At 47.8% G+C, this 20,662-nt stretch overlaps 1 protein-coding gene and 1 non-coding gene across 2 annotated transcripts in view; both read right to left on the bottom strand.

The window, feature by feature from the left end:
- The window catches only part of LOC138971979 (MAM and LDL-receptor class A domain-containing protein 2-like), a 299,457-nt gene that overhangs the window by 65,268 nt on the left and 213,527 nt on the right, over nucleotides 1–20,662 (bottom strand). Inside the window, exons 131-136 of the mRNA XM_070344823.1 lie at nucleotides 13,001–13,128; nucleotides 11,973–12,177; nucleotides 11,203–11,358; nucleotides 9,867–9,967; nucleotides 7,328–7,583; nucleotides 6,452–6,604 (exon numbers count right to left, since the gene is read on the bottom strand). Coding sequence (XP_070200924.1) covers nucleotides 6,452–6,604; nucleotides 7,328–7,583; nucleotides 9,867–9,967; nucleotides 11,203–11,358; nucleotides 11,973–12,177; nucleotides 13,001–13,128 — 999 coding nt within the window. The remainder of the gene's footprint in view (nucleotides 1–6,451; nucleotides 6,605–7,327; nucleotides 7,584–9,866; nucleotides 9,968–11,202; nucleotides 11,359–11,972; nucleotides 12,178–13,000; nucleotides 13,129–20,662) is intronic.
- Nucleotides 4,296–4,414, bottom strand: LOC138972075 (5S ribosomal RNA). Its single transcript, XR_011457453.1, has one exon. It is a non-coding gene; the product is annotated as a 5S ribosomal RNA (ribosomal RNA).

Below are 20,662 nucleotides of genomic sequence, written 5' to 3'. Positions count from 1 at the left end.
GCCTCCACAAGAGAGTGAATGCGTCCAAGTGGAACGCATTCATGTCTCGAAAGGGGCTGACGTACCTGGGAAGCCGAGCGCTGAATCGAGTTACGAACAGATCGATCAGAGGACGGTCCCACCTTGCCCACAGACGCTGTAGAACGTTGTGAGCGATGGTCCATTCTGTGGAGAGAACCTGATCGCCCCGACTGAGAATGTCGGCCAGGGCGTTCAGTTTCCCCGGAACGAACTGGACTGACATCCGGACCTGATTGGTCTGGCACCAGAGCAGAATCTCCTCCGCCAACAGGGAGAGGGACCGAGAATTGGTGCCCCCCTGGTGGCGAAGGTAAGCTAAGCATGTGGTGTTGTTGTCCCCGTTGAAAATCAGAGGGGCCAAGGACAGGCCGAATGGGAGGGCCCGAAACTCGAACACCGTGCCCTCCCAAACGAACCGGAGCAGATGTCGGTACCCCGGGGCCACCAGGATGTGGAAGTAAGCATCCTGGAGGTCCCAGACATGGCCCAATCGTTTGGCCGGATGGCCAACCGGACCGACGAAGGGGTTTCCATCTTGAACTTGCACCTGTGAAGGTACAAGTTCAAGGTGGAGAGGTCCAACACCGGCCTGAACCGGCCGTCCTTTTTGGGGACGGTGAACAGGCGGGAGCAGAACCCCAGAGAAGGCTGAGAAAGGGGGTAGACCGCCTTCTTCTCGACCAACGAGTTCACCTCGTCCTGAAGAGCCTGCCATCTGGCAGGCTCTCGAGGAGGGGGGAACGTCCAAGGTAGAGCGGACAATGGAGGTTGTGACGACAGCGGTAGAGAAAACCCCGACCACACCACCCTCAAGAAAAACTGGTTGGAGACCAGTCTGCCCCACATGCCGCGGGCCCGAAAAAAGGGAACCGACGGACGAAAGAGGGGCAACTTGAGGGGGCGTCAACGTAGGGCCGGGACTCACTGAAAATTCTGCTGGCGGGCAGGCGCAGGCTTGCGACCACCCCCCCTGGTGGTGCTGCTTCCCCTTACCTGTCTGAGCACCCTTCGTCTTGCTTGGGAACGCAACAGGCGCCTAAGAGGAGGAAGAAGGAGGCAGTGAAACTGGCTTCTTCTTCTTCTTCTGAGGCTGGGAGCTGGAGGTGACTGTAGCACTTCTCTTACTCCCCGCCGCCGTCGCCGAAGCAGCGAGGCCAACCATCAGAGAATCAGTGTTCCTCTGGCGTGTGGACTCCACCACAGAACGAACAGTGTCCGGATGAAAGAGGGAAGAAGGCTGAGGAAACGTGTTCCTCAGACTCTTCCTCATATCCGGAGGCACTATAGAAGTAGGCAGAAAATGATCACGGAACAGGGCCAATAAAGTGGACCCGTGTTCCAATGGCCAATTCTGCCGCAGACGTCACGCACGATCGCACGGCATGCAAAGCCCGATCCACTCGAACCGTGTCAAGGACCCGAGTGGAATCGGACTCTGCCCGATCGGGAGGGTCCAACAGTGTGGACAGCGTGCTCATCCATGTCAAGGCCTGTGATTGGGCCTCGACTGTGGAAGAAACGGTGGCCTCAAGATTGTGGAACGAAGCAGAGCTCAGTTCCACCTTCTTGACCGAAGGCACCTCCCCAACGAACACATCACCGTCAGCCCCACCCTAAACACTCGAAGTCTGGAAAGGGAGAGTTCGAGAGTCAAAGGGAAAAGGGAGGGACGAAACAGATTGGACACGAGGAAACAGTGGAGGTGCGCCTCCCGAAGGAAAGCATGGCACTGAACCCGCGTCCTCCCGAGGAACATAGGTCGCGTTTGCACGTGAATCTGTACTCCTCAGGCGATGTGCTGCCGCTTCCACCGTGGCACTTAGACTAGGGTGGAACGCGAATTGCCGGCGGCCGGATCGTTCATAAAACGAGCCGCCGGCAGACGCGGCGTGAGCCTCCCGCGCCCGGGCCGAAGCGGACTCAAAGGACGAGAGGGCGTCTCAGGGAAGGACGTCCTGAAACTGTTCAAACGTCCTTCTAGCTGTGCGAGGACGAGCCTCCTGCCTCTCGTCCTCAGACCCCGGGTCCACGTCCTGTGTGTCAACACTAGACGACAGACGCTTAAGAGAGGCATCCGTGACGTCAAGACGCCGCGTGATGTCTGTCATGTACTGTTGGAAAGTACGAAGCATAGCTTCGGAAGTTCCATCAGAAACCGGCAAGGGTAGAGGTTCAGTGTTAACCTCAGGGCGACCCTGATCCTCCTCCCTATCGTCCTCCGACTCACTCTCCTCTTCACTTCCCGACAACTCCTCAAAAGCAGGAGTGTAGGGAGCTTGAGGGGGAAGAGCCGAAAGCGATGAAGCAGGCTGTGAAGAAACGCCCACAGAAGCAAGAGGCCGCGAAGACCCCTGCCCCAAAGACGAAACGTCTCCAGCAGCCGAAGGGGGAGAAAAACAACAACCCTGCGACTGTTGGGTCAGCCCAGCCAACGAACCCCCGCCATTTATAGACTGAACAGGAACCCATCGGGTCTGATCAGAAAAGAAATGGTCCGGTCCGGTCGGGGGTGCCGATCCGGTCCGGTAGGGTGGTCCGGTCCGGTGCCGTACCATCCGGAGGTCCCGTTCAGCATACGGACCAACAGAGGTGGTCGGGTGGTCCGGACCGGTCCGGTAGGGTGGTCCGGTCCGGTGTTCCGGTCCGGTCCCGTACCATCCGGAGGTCCCGTTCGGTACCGAACCATCCGTACCCACAGAAGTGTTCGGGTGGCTCGGTCCGGACGTGGACACACCGTACCATCCGGACCCGTAAGTCCGGTATGGTCCGGTTCGGTGCCAGACCATCCGGACCAACAGAGGTGGTCGGGTGGTCCGGTCCGGACCGGACCACCGGTCCAGCACCGGACCATCCGGACCCGTAGGTCCGGTCCGGTCCCGCACCATCCGGAGGTCCCGTTCGGCACCGAACCACCCGTACCCACAGAAGTGTTCGGGTGGCTCGGTCCGGACGTGGACATACCGTACCATCCGGACCCGTAGGTCCGGTTCGGTGCCAGACCATCCGGACCAACAGAGGTGGTCGGGTGGTCCGGACCGATCCGGTAGGGTGGTCCGGTGTTCCGGTCCTGTGGTCCGGTCCCATACCATCCGGAGGTCCCGTACGGCACCGAACCATCCGTACCCACTGAAGTGTTCGGTCCGGACGTGGACCTACCGTACCATCCGGACCCGTAGGTCCGGTGGTCCGGTATGGTCCGGTTCGGTGACAGACCATCCGGACCAACAGAGGTGGTCGGGTGGTCCGGTACCGGACCATCCGAACCCGTAGATTCGGTCCGGTCCCGTACCATCCGGAGGTCCCGTTCGGTACCGAACCATCCGTACCCACAGAAGTGTTCGGGTGGCTCGGTCCGGACGTGGACATACCGTACCATCCGGACCCGTAGGTCCGGCATGGTCCGGTTCGGTGCCAGACCACCCGGACCAACAGAGGTGGTCGAGTGGTCCGGTCCCGACCGGACCACTGGTCCGGTACCGTACCCTCCGGACCCGTAGGTCCGGTGTGTTCCGGTTCGGTGCCAGACCACCCAGACCAACAGAGGTGGTCGGGTGGTCCGGTCCCGACCGAACTACTGGTCCCGTACCGTACCATCCGGACCCGTAGGTCCGGGGGGTCCGGCAAGGGCCAGAGGTACTGTCCCGCACCGGACCCTAAGGTCCGGTACGGTCCCGTACCATGGGTCCCGTCCGGACCAAACCCGGAGGTCAAGTCCAGTCGGGACCCGTGGGTCCGGTTCGATCCCGACCCGTAAGCCTGGAACGTTCCGGACCCTTGGTCCGGACCATCCGTCACCCGAACACCAGACGCTAAGGAATGGCGTGGGATCAAGACGGTCCGGTCGGAGGTGTCGGTCTGAGCAACAGAAACAATGTTCCCGTCGCCCTGACCATTCGACAGAAGTACCACGTTCTGTCGAACACCTCCACGTCCAGTAACTAGTCGGCCGGAGCGTTTCAAGAGGGACAGCCACCAGTCACACGGACGTCAGAGGGAACCGTAGTAGCAGTGGTCGTAGGCACGAAGCCTGAAACCCCTGCCCCCACAGGACCGCCCTGAACGGGGTCAATTCGCATCCCAACCCCAGCGGGGAGGGAATTCAGAGACCCCGTCATCTCCTCCGATCTCCCCCCCCAGGAGGCCGAAACTACTGTCAAAACAGCAGCAGACGACCCAGCGAGGGAGTTCAGAGGAGGACCCGTGTCCCTCCTGGCTTCCACAGCGGTGGAAACCGAGGAGGGCACAGGAGAGGCACCGGAAAAGGAAGATTTTAATGCCAACTGCACCCGGTGTTCCCAGGCGGTCACCCATCCAAGTACTAACCGGGCCCGACGTTGCTTAACTTCGGTGGTCGGACGAGAACCGGTGTTTTCAACGTGGTATGGCCGTTGGCTGTCAAAACCTGAGTCTCTCCAGTAGCCCCTAGATCGGATTCACCAACCCCCAAAGAGGGTAGGGAATCGACCTGCCCCCGGATTCGAGCCAGGGGGGAGAAGGAAACCTTCCCCCCAGGCTTGAAACCGGGAGGAGCTGAAGCCTGAGACTGAGGGCCGGACAACGGCGTCGAAGGGGGGGAAGCCTGTTCCACTGAAGAAGAAGGAGAAAGAAGCTTTTTCTTTCCCCTCGACCTTCCCCGAACCTTCGACGGCGCAGCCCCGCCCGAAGTCTCAGGCTCAAGCCCAGCCTGTTTGAGCAAGCTCGCATTGAGCTTGCTCAAACAGGCTTTCTCCGCCCTCCCTCGCCGCAAACGCAAAGCGTTTGGGGAGGGAGAGTCGGAGCGCCGAAAGATCCCCTTCTCCGTGCGTAAAACATGACGCTGGGCGCCCGGAGAAGGGTTGCCCCCGGCAGACTCTGGTTCCGTAGAACCAGAGCCCAAAACAGGACGAGACATCCTACCTCGCCCTGTACGTACCCTTAAAGACCGAGAATTAACAAAATTCAAAGAAAATTTAGGTCAATACTCAACTGAATGCGGCGAAACGAGAAGCAGACGACCGGTCACCACGAAGTAGGACGGGAGGCACGCCGAGTCCGCCACACAAAAACGGAGGCACAAGTTGAAGGAAACACAACGTAGCCTCAAGCCAGAAGTGGAATAACACACAATAATCCAACAGGTGATAGTCCACACAGAAAAGGAGCCTCTTAGTCCAAAATAATCCGGGAGCGTAGCAGAAACACAGCCGGTCTGACACGCGCGAAAAAAGAAAGAGGACGCGCCACCTACATCCTGTAAGGGGGAAGCACTCGGACAGTGCTTGGGATCCACGGTGGCGCATGGTTATGGGAGATAATTGTACCCACTCAGCGTTTTGTCCAATTTTTTCGGCCTATAATAGATAATGTGCAAGAATAGTACTGTCGAGGTAAGTGTTATATTGACTAACTGCTCCCTGCTCCCTGTGGGGTCAAAAAAAACCAATGCAATAACTGCTCCCTGAGAGGTCAGACAAATTCCATTCTGATGTCAAAACAAGTAAAGTAATAACTGTTCCTTGCGGTATTATAATCCACCACAACAACTGCTGTCATTACCACCTTGCCCAATAAAGGGTCTCTATTAGACTGAGTCTGTGGGTCCCAAATACATTATAATACATTATAATTGGAGGGTAAAAATAGACAATAAATTCCCCCTGTGGAGTTAAATATACAATATTTCCTCTCTGTGGGTTAAAGTAATCCAAAGTAATACAGGGCTCCTTGTGTTGTCCAACAACTCATTGCAATTAACTATCTCTCTAAGCCAGCAACAACTGTATGCACAAACATTTCCCTTTTTAATGACTCTCACTTAGAACACATGCACACAGAACACTTTGGGTGAGAATAATGCAATCACAGTGATTGGGCTAGGTATTTCAGAACGCGGACTAGCCAATTTCTGGAAATTACTCTGTCAGGATTTTCAAGCACTATGACAGGGTTGCACCCCAGACAGTGAGGCAAGTGCCGCTGACTCAGCGATCACTGCAAGCAATCAGCAGTGAATCATAGCTCTGATATGCATATTTTCGAAAGAAAAGGGTATCATTTTGAGCGCACACTGCATAACATACAGATTAGAGTAAGTTGCCGTTCTAAGCCAGTCAGTCAGCCATGTGCTGTTGCATGACTGACATTCTGGGGCACAACTCTGTCAGAGTGCTTGAAAATCCTGACAGAGTTATTTCAAGAATACATCTATCATCTGAAAGACAGAAAGAATAAATCCCACACAAACGTTACAATCACTTTGTCACCACAACCAGTCAAACTACATATAAAACGCAGCAATACAAAAACTATCAAATACATGTACATTCAAAAAAAGGTAGGGACTGTATGGTTGATAATTTCTTGTCCAATCTTCACACAAAAACCTATAAGTACCAAAAATACCCTACATTTCTAATAAACAGAAAGGCAGAATCAGTAACACAATACATACCACAGTCGTATTCATCCGTTCCATCGCTACAGTCCGTAACAAAGTTACAGACTTGTGAGTGGCTGATGCAGCGAGCCGTGTCGCACAGGAACTGGTTGGCTGCACAAGGGTTGGCTGTGGTGGCCGGGGGTGGGGTCCCGGTTGGCAGAGGTCCTACAACGCAAAGAACAAGATTCAGTTTTCAAAAATAACCCACAGTAATTCTCATTTGTGACCCTCCACCACGGAATGAGTCGCATGTCACCTTTGCATGATTTTCATATTTTTACATTTTCCTAAAGAGTTTTTTTATGCTCTATCCAGTGGTGAAAACTGTTTTTAGAAAAAAAGCGAAAACTTTTCGAGTTATAAGCCTGTGATTAAGGTGACCCTCACACTGTTACCAGACACCCCCCAGACTTATATTAAGCAAAGCGCAGAACCGCGCGAGGTGACATGCGACTCATTCCGTGGTGGAGGGTCTCATTTAAGAAAAGGAAGTGATGTTGGCGCTCTGAATATAGTGGACAACAAGAGTAACTAAGTGAGAGTTATGCTAAACCAGAGATTGGTTCCGTATAACCCTCGCTTACTTTTGTGGTCGTCTTTATTTAGAGGGCTTCCATCCCTTTAATTTGTACAACTTATCATTCATTAGCAGGGGGTCTTGAAAGGGTTTTTTCACTGTACCTGCGATATATACCAAATGCATCACTTTATAGTCAACTGCCTATACCAAGTGCATCACTTTATAGTCAACTGCAGTCACAGAACAAAACTAAACCTGTGTTATCACAAAACATAAACAGCATAGTCAAGTTCTTGCAAGAAGGGTGGGCAGGGAGATTTGAAATTTGTCAACAAAACTGTCATTGTTTTTTCAACAACGGCACTGACCTGAAGCAGGAACGCAGCCAGGCGTCATGGAGATGTCGTCAATGGCGATGTCACCGGTGTAGCTGCTGCCCACAACGCCCTCGATCACAACCTGGAAGTTGCTGGACTCCTGCATTGTCAGGTCTTTGCGCATCCAGGCGTCACCATAGTTACCAGACAGCGTGCCGACCAGCTTCAGAGCTCCAGGCGAGGAGGTGCGGGTGTAGATGTTGAGACTGCCGATGGTCGCCCCGTACATGTGGTAGTAGAATCGCAGCTGTAAAACATATCATGATCAGTTTTGTTTTTGTTTCTTTGGCACAACACAATCATGTGGTAGTAGAATCGCAACTGTAAAACATTTCATAATCAGTTGGTTTTTACATTTAGTCAAGTTTTGACTAAATGTTTTAACATAGAGGGGGGAATCGAGACGAGGGTCGTGGTGTATGTGTGTGTGTGTGTGTGTGTGTGTGTCTGTCTGTGTGTGTGTGTAGAGCGATTCAGACTAAACTACTGGGCCGATCTTTATGAAATTTGACATGAGAGTTCCTGGGTATGATATCCCCGGACATGTTTTTTCATTTTTTCGATAAATACCTTTGATGACGTCATATCCGGCTTTTTGTAAAAGTTGAGGCGGCACTGTCACACCCTCATTTTTCAATTAAATTGATTGAAATTTTGGCAAAGCAATCTTCGACGAAGGCCGGGGTTTGGTATTGCATTTCAGCTTGGTGGCTTAAAAACTAATGAGTGAGTTTGGTCATTAAAAATCGGAAACTTGTAATTAAAATTATTTTTTTATTAAACGATCCAAAAACAATTTCATCTTATTCTTCGTCATTTACTGATTCCAAAAACATATACATATGTTATATTTGGACTAAAAACAAGCTCTGAAAATTAAAAATATAAAAATTATGATCAAAATTAAATTTCCGAAATCGTTTTAAAAACTATTTCATCTTATTCCTTGTCGGTTCCTGATTCCAAAAACATATAGATATGATATGTTTGGATTAAAAACACGCTCAGAAAGTTAAAAAGAATAGAGATAAAGAAAAGCGTGCTATCCTTCTCAGCGCAACTACTACCCCGCTCTTCTTGTCAATTTCACTGCCTTTGCATCGAGCGGTGGACTGACGATGCTACGAGTATACGCTCTTGCTGTAAAAATGCAGTGAGTTCAGTTTCATTCTGTTAGTTCGACAGCTTGACTAAATGTAGTAATTTCGCCTTACGCGACTTGTTTATTGTTTCTTTGGCACAACACATGTGGTAGTAGAATCGCAGCTGTAAAAGATTGCATGATTAGTTGGTTTTTTATTGTTTCTTTGGCACAACACATGTGGTCGTAGAATCGCAGCTGTAAAAGACTGCATGATTAGTTGGTTTTTTATTGTTTCTTTGGCACAACACATGTGGTCGTAGAATCGCAGCTGTAAAAGACTGCATGATTAGTTGGTTTTTTATTGTTTCTTTGGCACAACACATGTGGTCGTAGAATCGCAGCTGTAAAAGATTGCATGATCAGTTGGTTTTTTTTATTGTTTCTTTGGCACAACACATGTGGTCGTAGAATCGCAGCTGTAAAAGATTGCATGATCAGTTTTTTTTTTATTGTTTCTTTGGCACAACACATGTGGTAGTAGAATCGCAGCTGTAAAAGATTGCATGATTAGTTGATTCTTGGTTGTTTTTTGGTACTACACATGTCATAGTTGAAGAACTGAACAATAGCTGTAAAAGATAGCACTGATTCTTGATTGTTCTTTGGCACTACAAATGTGGTAGTTGAAGAGTTGAACAACAGCTGTAAAAGATTGCATGATCAGTTGATTCTTCATTGCTTTTGAACTGCATGTGAGGTAGATCAATCAATCAATGAGTCTTATATCGCGCATATTCCGTGGGTACAGTTCTAGGCGCTCTGCAGTGATGCCGTGTGAGATGAAATTTTATACGGCCAGTAGATTGCAGCCATTTCGGTGCATATTTACCTTTCACGGCCTATTATTCCAAGTCACATGGGTATAGGTAGACAATTATTAACTGTGGCTAAGCAATTTTGCCAGGAAAGATCCTTTTGTCAATCGTGGGATCTTTAACGTGCACACCCAATGTAGTGTACACGGGGGTACTGTAGCTATGAAATATTGCATGAACGTTTAATTCTTTACTGTTTTTGGCATCCTGCAGTTGATACAACTGCAGCTGTAAACAAAGTTTGCAGGACTGGTCGCAGCCCCCATAACCATGAGAAGTTTAATCCGGCCATCACACTCTCTGTCTCCTGTTCTCGTCAAAGGTGATATGACGTACATTTACTGTCATTACAGGCAAAGATCAGAAGTTTGAGCTGCAGACAAAAATGTACTATTCCATGATTGTACTACAGTTCAAAATAAAGTTGTGTTTTTTTCAACTGTAAAAGTGATTTTAAAAAAGTACTTAAAGGAAGCTAAGACATGCTTGCTTCTTAGCAGAACAAAACAGCCTTCACCTCAGCTATCACATAGCAAAGAAGAAAATTCGTAACAGAACTACAAAAACTTACGGTACATGCGCCAGCGTTTGTTGGGTTGAAGGAGGAGCTGACCAGCCAGGCTTTGTCGCCTTGCTTCCGTGGGTTTGAACTCTCGATGTAGACGTAGTAACCTGAACCACAGAGAGTGTTATGCTAAAGTAACATACACACAAAACTATAAGACTTGGATGATGTACATGACATTCTTAAAGCCTGTCCTTAACTGGGCGAAGTTGACTACAATTATACTTGGCGGAGCTAGACGCACAAAGCTTCGACAGCACTGATTTAGTCGGAACAAAAGACTTTGGGCTCAAGGAAGGACCACCTTCACAGATGAGAGTTTTGCAAGAATTTTTTTTTTTTTTTGCTTAACGCCCAGCCGACCACGAAGGGCCATATCAGGGCGGTGCTGCTTTGACATTTAACGTGCGCCACACACAAGACAGAAGTCGCAGCACAGGCTTCATGTCTCACCCAGTCACATTATTCTGACACCGGACCAACCAGTCCTAGCACTAACCCCATAATGCCAGACGCCAGGCGGAGCAGCCACTAGATTGCCAATTTTAAAGTCTTAGGTATGACCCAGCCGGGGTTCGAACCCACGACCTCCCGATCACGGCGCAGACGCCTTACCACTAGGCCAACCGTGCCGGTTTGCAAGAATATTGAACTTGAAAAGACAGTTAAAAGTTTTGTATCAACACACACACAAAAAACAACCTTCTAAAAAAAAAGCACACGCAATCAGAGGATTACCTTTGACAAAATGCTGATGGCAAAAGTACAATAACCTACAGAAATTATACACCTCCACTTCGGTCACTACGCTTCATTACAAAAACTTCAGAAAGTTGTTCTACTTCCAACGATGGGCGAAGTGGCGCAGTGGTAAGACGTTGGCCTCCTAATCGGGAGGTCATGAGTTCGAATCCCGGTAGCTGCCGCCTGGTGGGTTAAGAGCGGAGATTTTTCCGATCTCCCAGGTCAACTTATGTGCAGACCTGCTAGTGACTTAACCCCCTTCGTGTGTACACGCAAGCACAAGAACAAGTGCGCACGGAAAAGATCCTGTAATCCATGTCCTAGTTCGGTGGGTTATGGAAACACGAAAATACCCAACGAAAGCGGAGTGAAGCTGACTATGCTCTCATAGTATAGTGTGGGGAACCCAAATGGGCAAACGAGCTCACACGTCACCAGAATTTCTGGAACGCTGAAGAAGAAGAAGAAGATCTAACATATAAAATCAGTTTACCGTAGACTCCCCCTCCCCGCATTCAGAGTATTATTCTGCACTGTACTGTTCGTCACAAAGTTCTTTGACGTCCACGAACTTTAAAGAAAACGACAACGAAATTACCACTGGCGGTTCCCTTGGTGTGATCGCGGCGAGGGCCTGTGTATATGGTGCCAGTGCTGCCATGCTGGCGCCTCCAGTCGAACGTGTCCTGGCCTGAGTGGTCGTTCGTCCACATGTCAAAGCTCTTCTCAAAGTTAGTGCGAGCCTGGTAATTACCTGAGGAAGATTTTTAAAAAATATATGAATTAGAAGAATGACTGCTTGGTAAACAGCTAAAAGAGAGAGAGAGAGAGAGAGAGAGAGAGAGAGAGAGAGAGAGAGAGAGAGAGAGAGAGAGAGAGAGGGTGGGAGAGAGAGAGAAAGAGAAAGAGAGAGAGAGAAAGAGAGAGAGAAAGAGAAAAAGGGAGAGAAAGAGAGAGAGAGAGAGAGAGAGGGAGAGGGAGAGAAGAAGAAGATATAAATGATATTGTTTGAGCCTATATAGTAAACATAAAAAGAAAAAGAAAAAAAGATATAAATGAGATAGTGTGAGCCTGGTATGCATCTAAAAAAGAGAGTACAGAAAATATGCATGAGATGGTGTGTATTAGGTATGCGTCTCAAGAAGAGATATTTTTTTGTATAGGAATGAGATCTACTATTCTAATCAGACTGTACCTTTTGCATCAGAGGATACTTTACCTGAAAAAAATGGTAACAGAACAATTTCCTGCGGCAATTCAAAATGATTTATTACAAAAAAGCCGTTAGCCATAACATTCAGACTGTGCTTGCTCCTTATTTCTATCTCTCTTGGTTGAAAGCGGTCAAGTCTGTTCACGGCAACCTACCACACTGAGCTTCATCACTGCCATCTCCACAGTCATCGGTGAAATCGCAGACAGTTGCCAGGGGAACACACGCTGAGTTGGAGCAGCGGAACTGTGTCTTGGTGGCGTCACAGCTGCGATTGGTCGGGAAGTTGCAGTTGATGAACTGCACGTCGTCAACAGCCAGCATTCCGTAGCCCCATGTGCGCGAGCCTTGTATGTGCACCTGTAGCATTGAGCGCAGAAAGCTATTAACCTGAGGAGTTCAACACTTCGGCCTGTCCTTATAACTGGGCGAAGTCGACTGCAAAGCAGGCATCAGGAAGCTTTAGCACTGAGTTTTCGATAAAAAGACTTAGTGAAGCCTTTGCAAAGTCGACTTCAGGCTCAATTAAGGACCGCCTTTAACAGCAGTTGTGATGAACATTTTATCAAACTGAATATGCTTCTGCATGTCTTGAATGGGAATTACCAGCAGCACCGAGTTAAAAAACAAACTACAAAGCAAAAACACATTTGGCAGCAATACCAATTATAAGCTTATCAACGAAGCTGTTCACATTCAAAACCATGTACAAAATAAGTACACCAGTATGTTCTCTGGGTGTTTGTGGCCTTAATTTGAAAACCAGCCTGAAAGCTGTACTACTATTGATTATAAGTACACCAGCCTGTTGGATGTTCATAACCTTAACAATTTAACCCTCCATACTAGTAGCCTCAAAGCTGTACAACTACTAGTTATGAGCACAAAAGTTTGTTCACTGAATGTTCGTGGCCTTAATAACCTTGCATGTTAGCCTAAGAACGTTATAGATTGGATAAAGAAAGGGAAGTACAATATATGTATTTTAATTTATTACTGCAGTGGAACTTCTTTTTTAATACCCTCCTTCATAAGACACCCTCTACGCATAGTGTCACTACATTTATCCCCTCCCCCCCCCCCCCCCCCCTTAATAACCCCTCTCCTTACAGATCTACATTTCTCAAATTTTAGGAGGTTTTAAAAGAGAGGTAGCACTGTACTAGCTGGCAAAGAAACCAACCATGAATGGCTCTGCGACGCGCTGGATGTCGACAGTTGCTCGCAGCCACTTGGGCGACTGGGAACCTCTCAGACTCCAGATGATGGTCTGCTCCGACCCCTCCTCAATCGTCACTAGCAGACGAGGACCTAAAGGTACAAGATATCGCAGCATGTTGAGATCATTGTTCCTAATCACACTATTTGCTTTATGTAGTGCGTGTGTGTGCCCATGCGTGTGTTTGTGATAATGGTTTTTTAAATTTTAATTTAAAAAAATTTTTTTTTAGAGCAATGTGACAATTATTCATTGATATGTGTGTGATTGCACGTTAACTCATTCGCTGCGCAGCTAAATTTCCCCTGTGTTCCCTGCCAACGCGCGATTTAGAGCCATTTTGAAAAAAATATTAAAAATCAACAACACAAGATAACCTTACATACCTTATGTTTTTGCAAAGTTTGAAACTTACTCTTTTAGAAAATATATGAAACATTTGAAAGTACATACCTTTTGTTGTCTTCATATCCACGCAAAATATCCAATTTGAAGCAAAACAAAAAAACTTTCTACGTCATGGGTTCATCATACACAATGTCATGATCGACACTTGCATTGCCCGAATCATCACCCAAATGATCGTCCATTGGCACAAAATCGTCACCAGAATCTAAAATATCATCTCCACTATCATCATCACTGAGGTCAAGATCAGAACCGTACTGAATAACACGTTCTAGCACTCTTTTCAAGTTACTACGTCTCAGCAGAACGATCCGCCATCTTGGAAAAGTCAAAACACGTGGGTCGCACACCGTCAACAAAATTTTTATTAATCCCAACAATTTAAGGGAAGGAACTGTTTACAGTGAATGGTACCACTGTAGACAGATAGAAGTTCATTGCAGGGGTTGTTTCCCTTGGTCAGCAGGACCGTTTACACCGTTAAAAATTCGTGATATCCGTCGGAACTCAAGTGCCGGCACGCAGCCAACGCTAAACACAGGTGTCGGAATTCCAGTTCCGACGCGCAGCGAATGAGTTAAATGATGTTTTATTGTCATAGGATTTTGATTGTACAGCGCTTTGAGCAAAGTTAAACCCTGAATACATGCGCTATAGAAATATAATGCATTATTATTATTATTATTATGTCACACCAAACGGATGTTATTCTGAAAAAAGTTAACAGATGTCCCTCTGAAAGCGGCATGTGGCTACCTAAATGGCGGGGTGAAAAAGGTCATACACGTAAAAGTTACCCACTTGTGCAAAAACATGAGTGAACGTGGAGGTTTCAGCACATGAACGAAAGAGAAGAAGTAACAGATGTGGAATTAAAGCAAAAAGATGGTAATGTTATACATTCTCAGCCTTCACACTGTCTCATTAACCAAGTGGATGTTACTCTGTAACGTAACAAATTTAACAGACGTGGAATGAAAGTTAAAAGATTATCAAGAGTTACGTTCACAGCACAACACTGTGTCTCACCAAGTGTATGTTAATCTGTAATGTAACAACCGGATAAACATGGAACTAACATCAAAAAGCAGCAACATGTTTATGAACAAAATGTTGTTTAAACCTAAAACGTGAATGCTTTTGAAAATACTGGGAGAACGTTTGCTTTGTCTATGATTAGGGGGCCCGGTAGCTCAGTTGGTAGAGCACTGGACTTGTGATCGAAAGGTCCCAGGTTCGAATTCGGGCCGGGACGGACACGGGTCAACTTTATGTGCAGACCCAGAGACGGAAGCCATGTCCCACCCCCGTGTCATCACAATGGCACGTAAAAGACCTTGGTCATTCTGCCATAAGTGCAGGTGGCTGAATACACCTAAACACGCAGACACCTGGGTAGCGCGACTCCGTTTCTGCTAGCTTTCCACTGGGAGGAAGCGACCCAAATTTCCCAGCGATGGGACAATAAAGTATTGAAAATGAAATGAAATGAAATTAAATGCTCAAAAAATTAATCTTTCTTGATTTTTTATTCTTGGGTGTGGAATGTTAGCAGTTTATCTGTTCCGTCTTGTTTGTTTCTTAGTTGTTCTTGTTTTCAGAAAGCAGTTGAACCCCCCTTTAAATCAAACGGAAGCTGTAAGATGGCGAGCTAGCTGGCGGCCATAGTGTCACACGGAAGTGGAAGCAGTGCGCACGCGCGTCACTATATCCGGTAAGGCTGTCGTCTGCTATACTATGTCGCACGAACCTCTGCATTACGAAAGATTTAAAAACAGCTTCATTGGAAGCTGAGTCTTTAAGACCTTCAAAAGTCTGAGAAAATCAGGTCTTAAAATGGGGGTAAATTTACAGAGGTTATGAAGAGAAAGTGTGAAAAAGCAGGGTCTCTAAGAGCACATTCATAAGTTTATCTTGTTGTGTTCCTTTATTAAAACATATTTTTCATGGCTTTGTAAAGTTGTATTTGAATAAAACACTGTTTAAACCAAAAAGCAAGGTGTCAAAAAAAGGGAGGAAGTCTCAAACTGGGGGGTCTTCTTCTTCTTCTTCTGCGTTCGTGGGCTGAAACTCCCACGTACACTCGTGTTTTTTGCACGAGTGGAATTCGAAAATTTTAAAAGTAAATTTTGATTTGATTAATATACTTACCCGACTCACATCTAGCATTAACCTCTGGTTTAAGTGCCGGGACGCTGAACTACGCTTCACCCCTTAAGGGGAAGTAACCCTAAAAAAGAACAGCCTAGACCCCGTAAACTGGGTCACAGGTCAAGGCATACCGTCACGTGACTGAGCACGCGAGACCGCCGCCGCCATATTGGAATACTTCACTCGAAACGAAGCGAAACATTCATTTTTAGGGTAAATTAGAGCGGGGTAGGCGGGAGGGTATTAACGATGTGAGTCGGGTAAGTATATTAATCAAATCAAAATTTACTTTTAAAATTTTCGATTAAATTACATATCTTATCCCGACTCACATCTAGCAGATTGCTAATGTAGGTGGTGGGAAAGAAACTCACTCTACAAGTTGGAGAGAACCTGCCCTGCGGCTACCAAAGCCGGAAAGGTGTTGGTCCCATCCTGACGAGTAAACAGATTCTCAGTGAAACTCACTTATTTCTGGTAAGAAACCGGCCTGCTTCAACCATGACTGGTAAGCAACCACTACCATCCCAGCGGGTATTAGAAAACCCGCCAAAAGTAATAAAGAAAGACGTCCTAAAAAACGTCCAAAACACCTATGTGAGGCCGATCGAGATTTGCCTGATCGCAGAACCGCTGAATAAAAGAGCCCAAGCTCAGGCCCCATGAGTTCTAGGCGAACTCAGAGGAAGGACAGAACGCTCCCCCCCATTGACTGCCACACTCATAAGCTTGTTTAATGAGTGTGAAAGCCCATCTAGCCAGTGCTACCTTGCACAAATTTGACTCTATCCGTCCAAAACGAAAGAACCAAAGAACTGGTCTGGCACTCCAAAATGAGCCATGCAAGAATGAGTATGTCCAAAATACCCAATATCTTGCGTGAGACCCAAAAAGTACGTAAACAAAAGACAAAAGGCTTGAAGACAGGGCCCTTTTCACGCTGGGCGTAAAAAGAGAAATGACTTGTCTAGTTCTGAACGATGTTTCTCCAGACTAATGAAACATCGTCTTCCGCCAACAATAAAAGTTCGTGGAACATCTTAGCATCCTCGTGAACTTTTTTTTCTTCTTTTTTTGGTCGCAACCACCCATAGATTGCTAATGATAGTAAAAAACCACCAGATAAGGTCAAATTAGATAAATAACCCTTTCACATAAAGTCTGTTGAGACCTGAGTGAAACAGCCGAGTGAAAAACCTTAAGATTCGCTGCAACAATGCCAGACATCTGGATGACTTGTTTTACAAGTACAGCGTAACAGACAGATACAGAGATTCGTGAGTTACGTCTTCCAGAAGCCGAAAAGAGCGCCAAACTCACTGACCTGTCTTGATCGTAGCTGACGAAAAGAGTGAACAATCTCTTGCAATCAGCAAGACCAGGAAGACAGTCCTAACTCAAAAGAGAGCTGTGAAAGTTCGGAAGACAACAAGACATGTCTTCCGATGCGAGCGAGTAAAACAAAACGAACCTGTGCGGCGTCTCCCGCCTGAATAGAACAAAGAGTTCCAAATGACCACAAGTGAAACACCCTCCGAGGAGTGAAGCACTAAAGGATTATGGCTTGAGTAAACCACAGCACCATAGTCCCATGAGGTAGACGCTAATGTTCGTAATGAACCAGAGACAAACACTTGTCCCTTGTTCAATGAAAAGATGCAAGGCAAAAAACCATCTGACAAACTAGACTCTTTACAAAGAAGAGTCGAAAGAACGTCTTAAAACCGAAAACAAAGGAAATAATTTGTAGACCGGCGAGACTGCAACCTCTCATCAAAAAATGAACCGAGATTGCTCCTCAACAAACCAATGCGGCTTAAGCAAAAGCGGCAAAAGTCTTAACTTAATTCTCACTAGCAAGTAGCTATGAAAATTAAATCGACAAGGAAGGGAGCAAGCGTCAAAGTGGGCGCTTGCTGTTGTGCCGAACACAGAACGATCAGTACGTAAGGCTGTCCGCTCAAAACTGAATAGGACGAACCCTGTAGGCTACCGTCAAAACATAATGTGAAAGTATGTGAGACCTCGGGAAGGCGTGAAGCCCCCCAGGCCTAGGAGATAGACGTCAGCTCAAGAAAGACGTGACCAATCTCCTCCCGATAAACGGGTGATACCTGAGTACAGGATATCAAGCCCTCATTAGCGAGGAAAAAACCCTCAAGATAGAGAATAAGTGTCCCTGAAGTTCCTAAACTATAAGGGACAAACACCTCCAAAGAACCAAGCTGTGAATCCAGCTTGATCCAAACGATTAGCCAAAAGTAGGCTACTACTGGTGCATGACCTGCTTTGAGTGTCTACCCAAGCAAGACCGAGTGTATGACGCAGTCCTGCTTCCTGCGTTAAGAGTCCAAGTCTAAGAAAGACAAGGACTCATAACCCTCATGGGTTGTGACAGAAAAAGCCAAAGAAAGACCATGGCTATGAACTGGACTGTCAATACCCGTCGAGTAAGTTAAACAAGAGTGCCAAAACCGGCAGTCCTGTTGCCCACAAACTGAATTTAAATCTTCTTGCCAAAACAGAAGTTAAAAGAAAGTTCGGACGACCTCCTAAAGAGGCCAAAAAAAGTGCATTCAAAGGCCGACAGCTGTCGTGAATGACCGCCTATCTACTCAAACAAAGTCTGTCATCCGCTTTCTACCTAAGTAGAATGCTGATCAGACTCGTAGTAATCCGAAAAAGTTTCGTGATAAAAAGAGGTCTGTGTGCTCAGCGAAACAGAAAACGATAAGTCCAACTGACCACAAGTTATCCTCTCCAGTCCATGCATGAGCAGATGGAGATAGTACGAGGAAGCCGCGATTCTGGTTGAACGACAGCAACCGAACGTGCGGGAAACACAAAGGCCGAAGCCTGGAGTGGCATGAACGAAATAGCTGAAAGCCGCAGTGCCCGTAGGTCAGTCTGCTTGTAGGCAAATGACTACGTAACAAAGCCAAAAACAGAAATCAAAGCAACTACTGGTCGGCATACCGAAAACCAGGAAGCCAACCTGTCAAAAGATTCAAAAGACGAAGTGTCTTCAAGAAAAAAAACCTGGAATTAATTTTGCTGCCAAATCGAGAGTAACCCTGAGTTTGGCCGAAAAACCAGAACTAGTCTGTTCATCGATGAAAGACCAAAGGTCAGACGCGGGGACCGACGCAAGCTGTATAAAAGATGCCATCACGTACAAAACCTTATCATCCGAGACAGGCGAAGCTGAACAGGAAGTAAGATACAAGGCATCACTGCCCCCAACGACCCAGAACCCCAAAGGGTTGACGTCGTAAGTTGCGAACAGGAAAGAACAAAGTGCTACGATTACCCGGAACGCCGGAAGACGAACCAGAAGTAGCCGAAAAACTCCAGTGCAGAAGTACCCGCAACACCGTGGTGGTGCGAACTGATGCTAATGCGTACGATCCTTCACTCGCCCAAACAGCCGAAGCGAAATCGGAAGTGAGAGACCTCGTGTAAACACGGCGTGGGAGAAACGGCGTGCCGGGACAGACATCTGCTCAGTGTTGACCTTAGCTAAGGTCGAAACGTCTTTAACACTTGCGTCATTCCGGAACTCAAACGGATCCAGGGAAGACCTAATAGAACGAGAGAGTGTCCAAAGGAGTGTCTCAGAGAGAGAGGCAAGATCAAGAGGGTACCTGCCTGTCTCTTCCAAACCAATAAGAGAACCTTCTGTGTAGACAAGGTCTGTCTTGACGGTAACCGTCCTCCCTAAGAGTGGACAGCTACGGCGTGACCGGAAGGGCTGCACTCAGTAGGGCAAAAGTGTCAATAAGGTTCTGAGGCCGACGGCTGAGTGAAAACCTGCGCGCAAGGGCAGATACACTAGCCTGTGGAAGTCGGACAGTGGCAAGCCAAGGCTTAGCAGCGACTGGAGCCTGACCATGAGCAGAGAGGAGAGGCACCGTGCCGACAGTCAGGGAGCTCGCCGTGCCTGGAAAGCTTGCTAAAATATTAGAGAGCTCATAAGCAACTAAAGAAGACTCAGAGAACTGAAAACCTTCAGCTGCTGTTGGTGCTGGGCGGAAGTCACCCACCGCTGATGGTGGGGGTAAGACAAGTCCAGCCTATGAAACAACGCCGTCAGAAACATATTGTAAGCGACCTGTGCTGCAATAGCTAAGGTTGGCTTCAGCTTTGACGGTAATTGGAACTCAACGTCGTCATCATAGAATGAGAGATGATCGTCGAGCTCCGACTCCACTTCCGTATGAGTCGAAAAGTCCGCGTGACTCGCCGAGTCTTGGACATGATCAACCGGAAGCGAGGCTGACTGCAAACCGGAAGTAGAACTTCGGTGCAGAGCCTGCATGGAGCCAAACTTCCTGCCCAGGCGGAAGTGGTGACGCAAGTACACCGACGGGGGAAGTCATAGACAGCCCGCGTGCACCTTGGTCTCCAGATCGATGTAACATCGATTGCATTCCCGCGTCAACATCCCGTGAGCTCCGCTTCGTATGAGTCGTATGCCCCGGGTATGTCGAACTTTCACTCCCTGACCTATGAGGCGGGGGAGCTACTAGTTGCGGTCTATGCGGAACGCTTTCGCCAAAGAGCCTGGCTACCGGCGAACCCATGTAACATCGATTGCATTCCCGCGTCAACACCCCATGAGCTCCGCTTCGTGTGAGTCGTTTGCCCCAGGTATGTCGAACTTTCACTCCCTGACCTATGAGGCGGGGGAGCTACTAGTTGCGGTCTATGCGGAACGCTTTCGCCAAAGAGCCTGGCTACCGGCGAACCCAACGTACCTGAGGAGAGTGCCTGCTGTGCAGAAGCAACAGTGTCCCGAGGGACCATCTCTCCGAAGCTGGCGTGCGCCAGTTATCCCGCCCGCAAGTCCGCTGACGTGACTGTGGCCAAAGGAGGCAACCGGATGCGGGAAAGTGAAGAAACATCGCCAACACCCTTGGGCAGCGAACGCAACTCATCTCGCGTAGCCTGTAGATCGGCGGCAAGTTGCTGCTGTTGAGAAAACATGGTATACATATGCGAGGAGAAAGAAGAGAAAAGGGAAGAGAAATCTTGCTTATCACTCTTCTTAGGCTTAGCCGAACGAGC

This window comes from Littorina saxatilis, linkage group LG7 (genome assembly GCF_037325665.1).
Source record: "Littorina saxatilis isolate snail1 linkage group LG7, US_GU_Lsax_2.0, whole genome shotgun sequence".
NCBI classification, from domain to species: Eukaryota; Metazoa; Mollusca; class Gastropoda; order Littorinimorpha; family Littorinidae; genus Littorina; species Littorina saxatilis.
The sequence above is the reverse complement of the archived record's forward strand: the minus strand, read 5'-3'. Positions and strand labels throughout refer to the sequence as shown.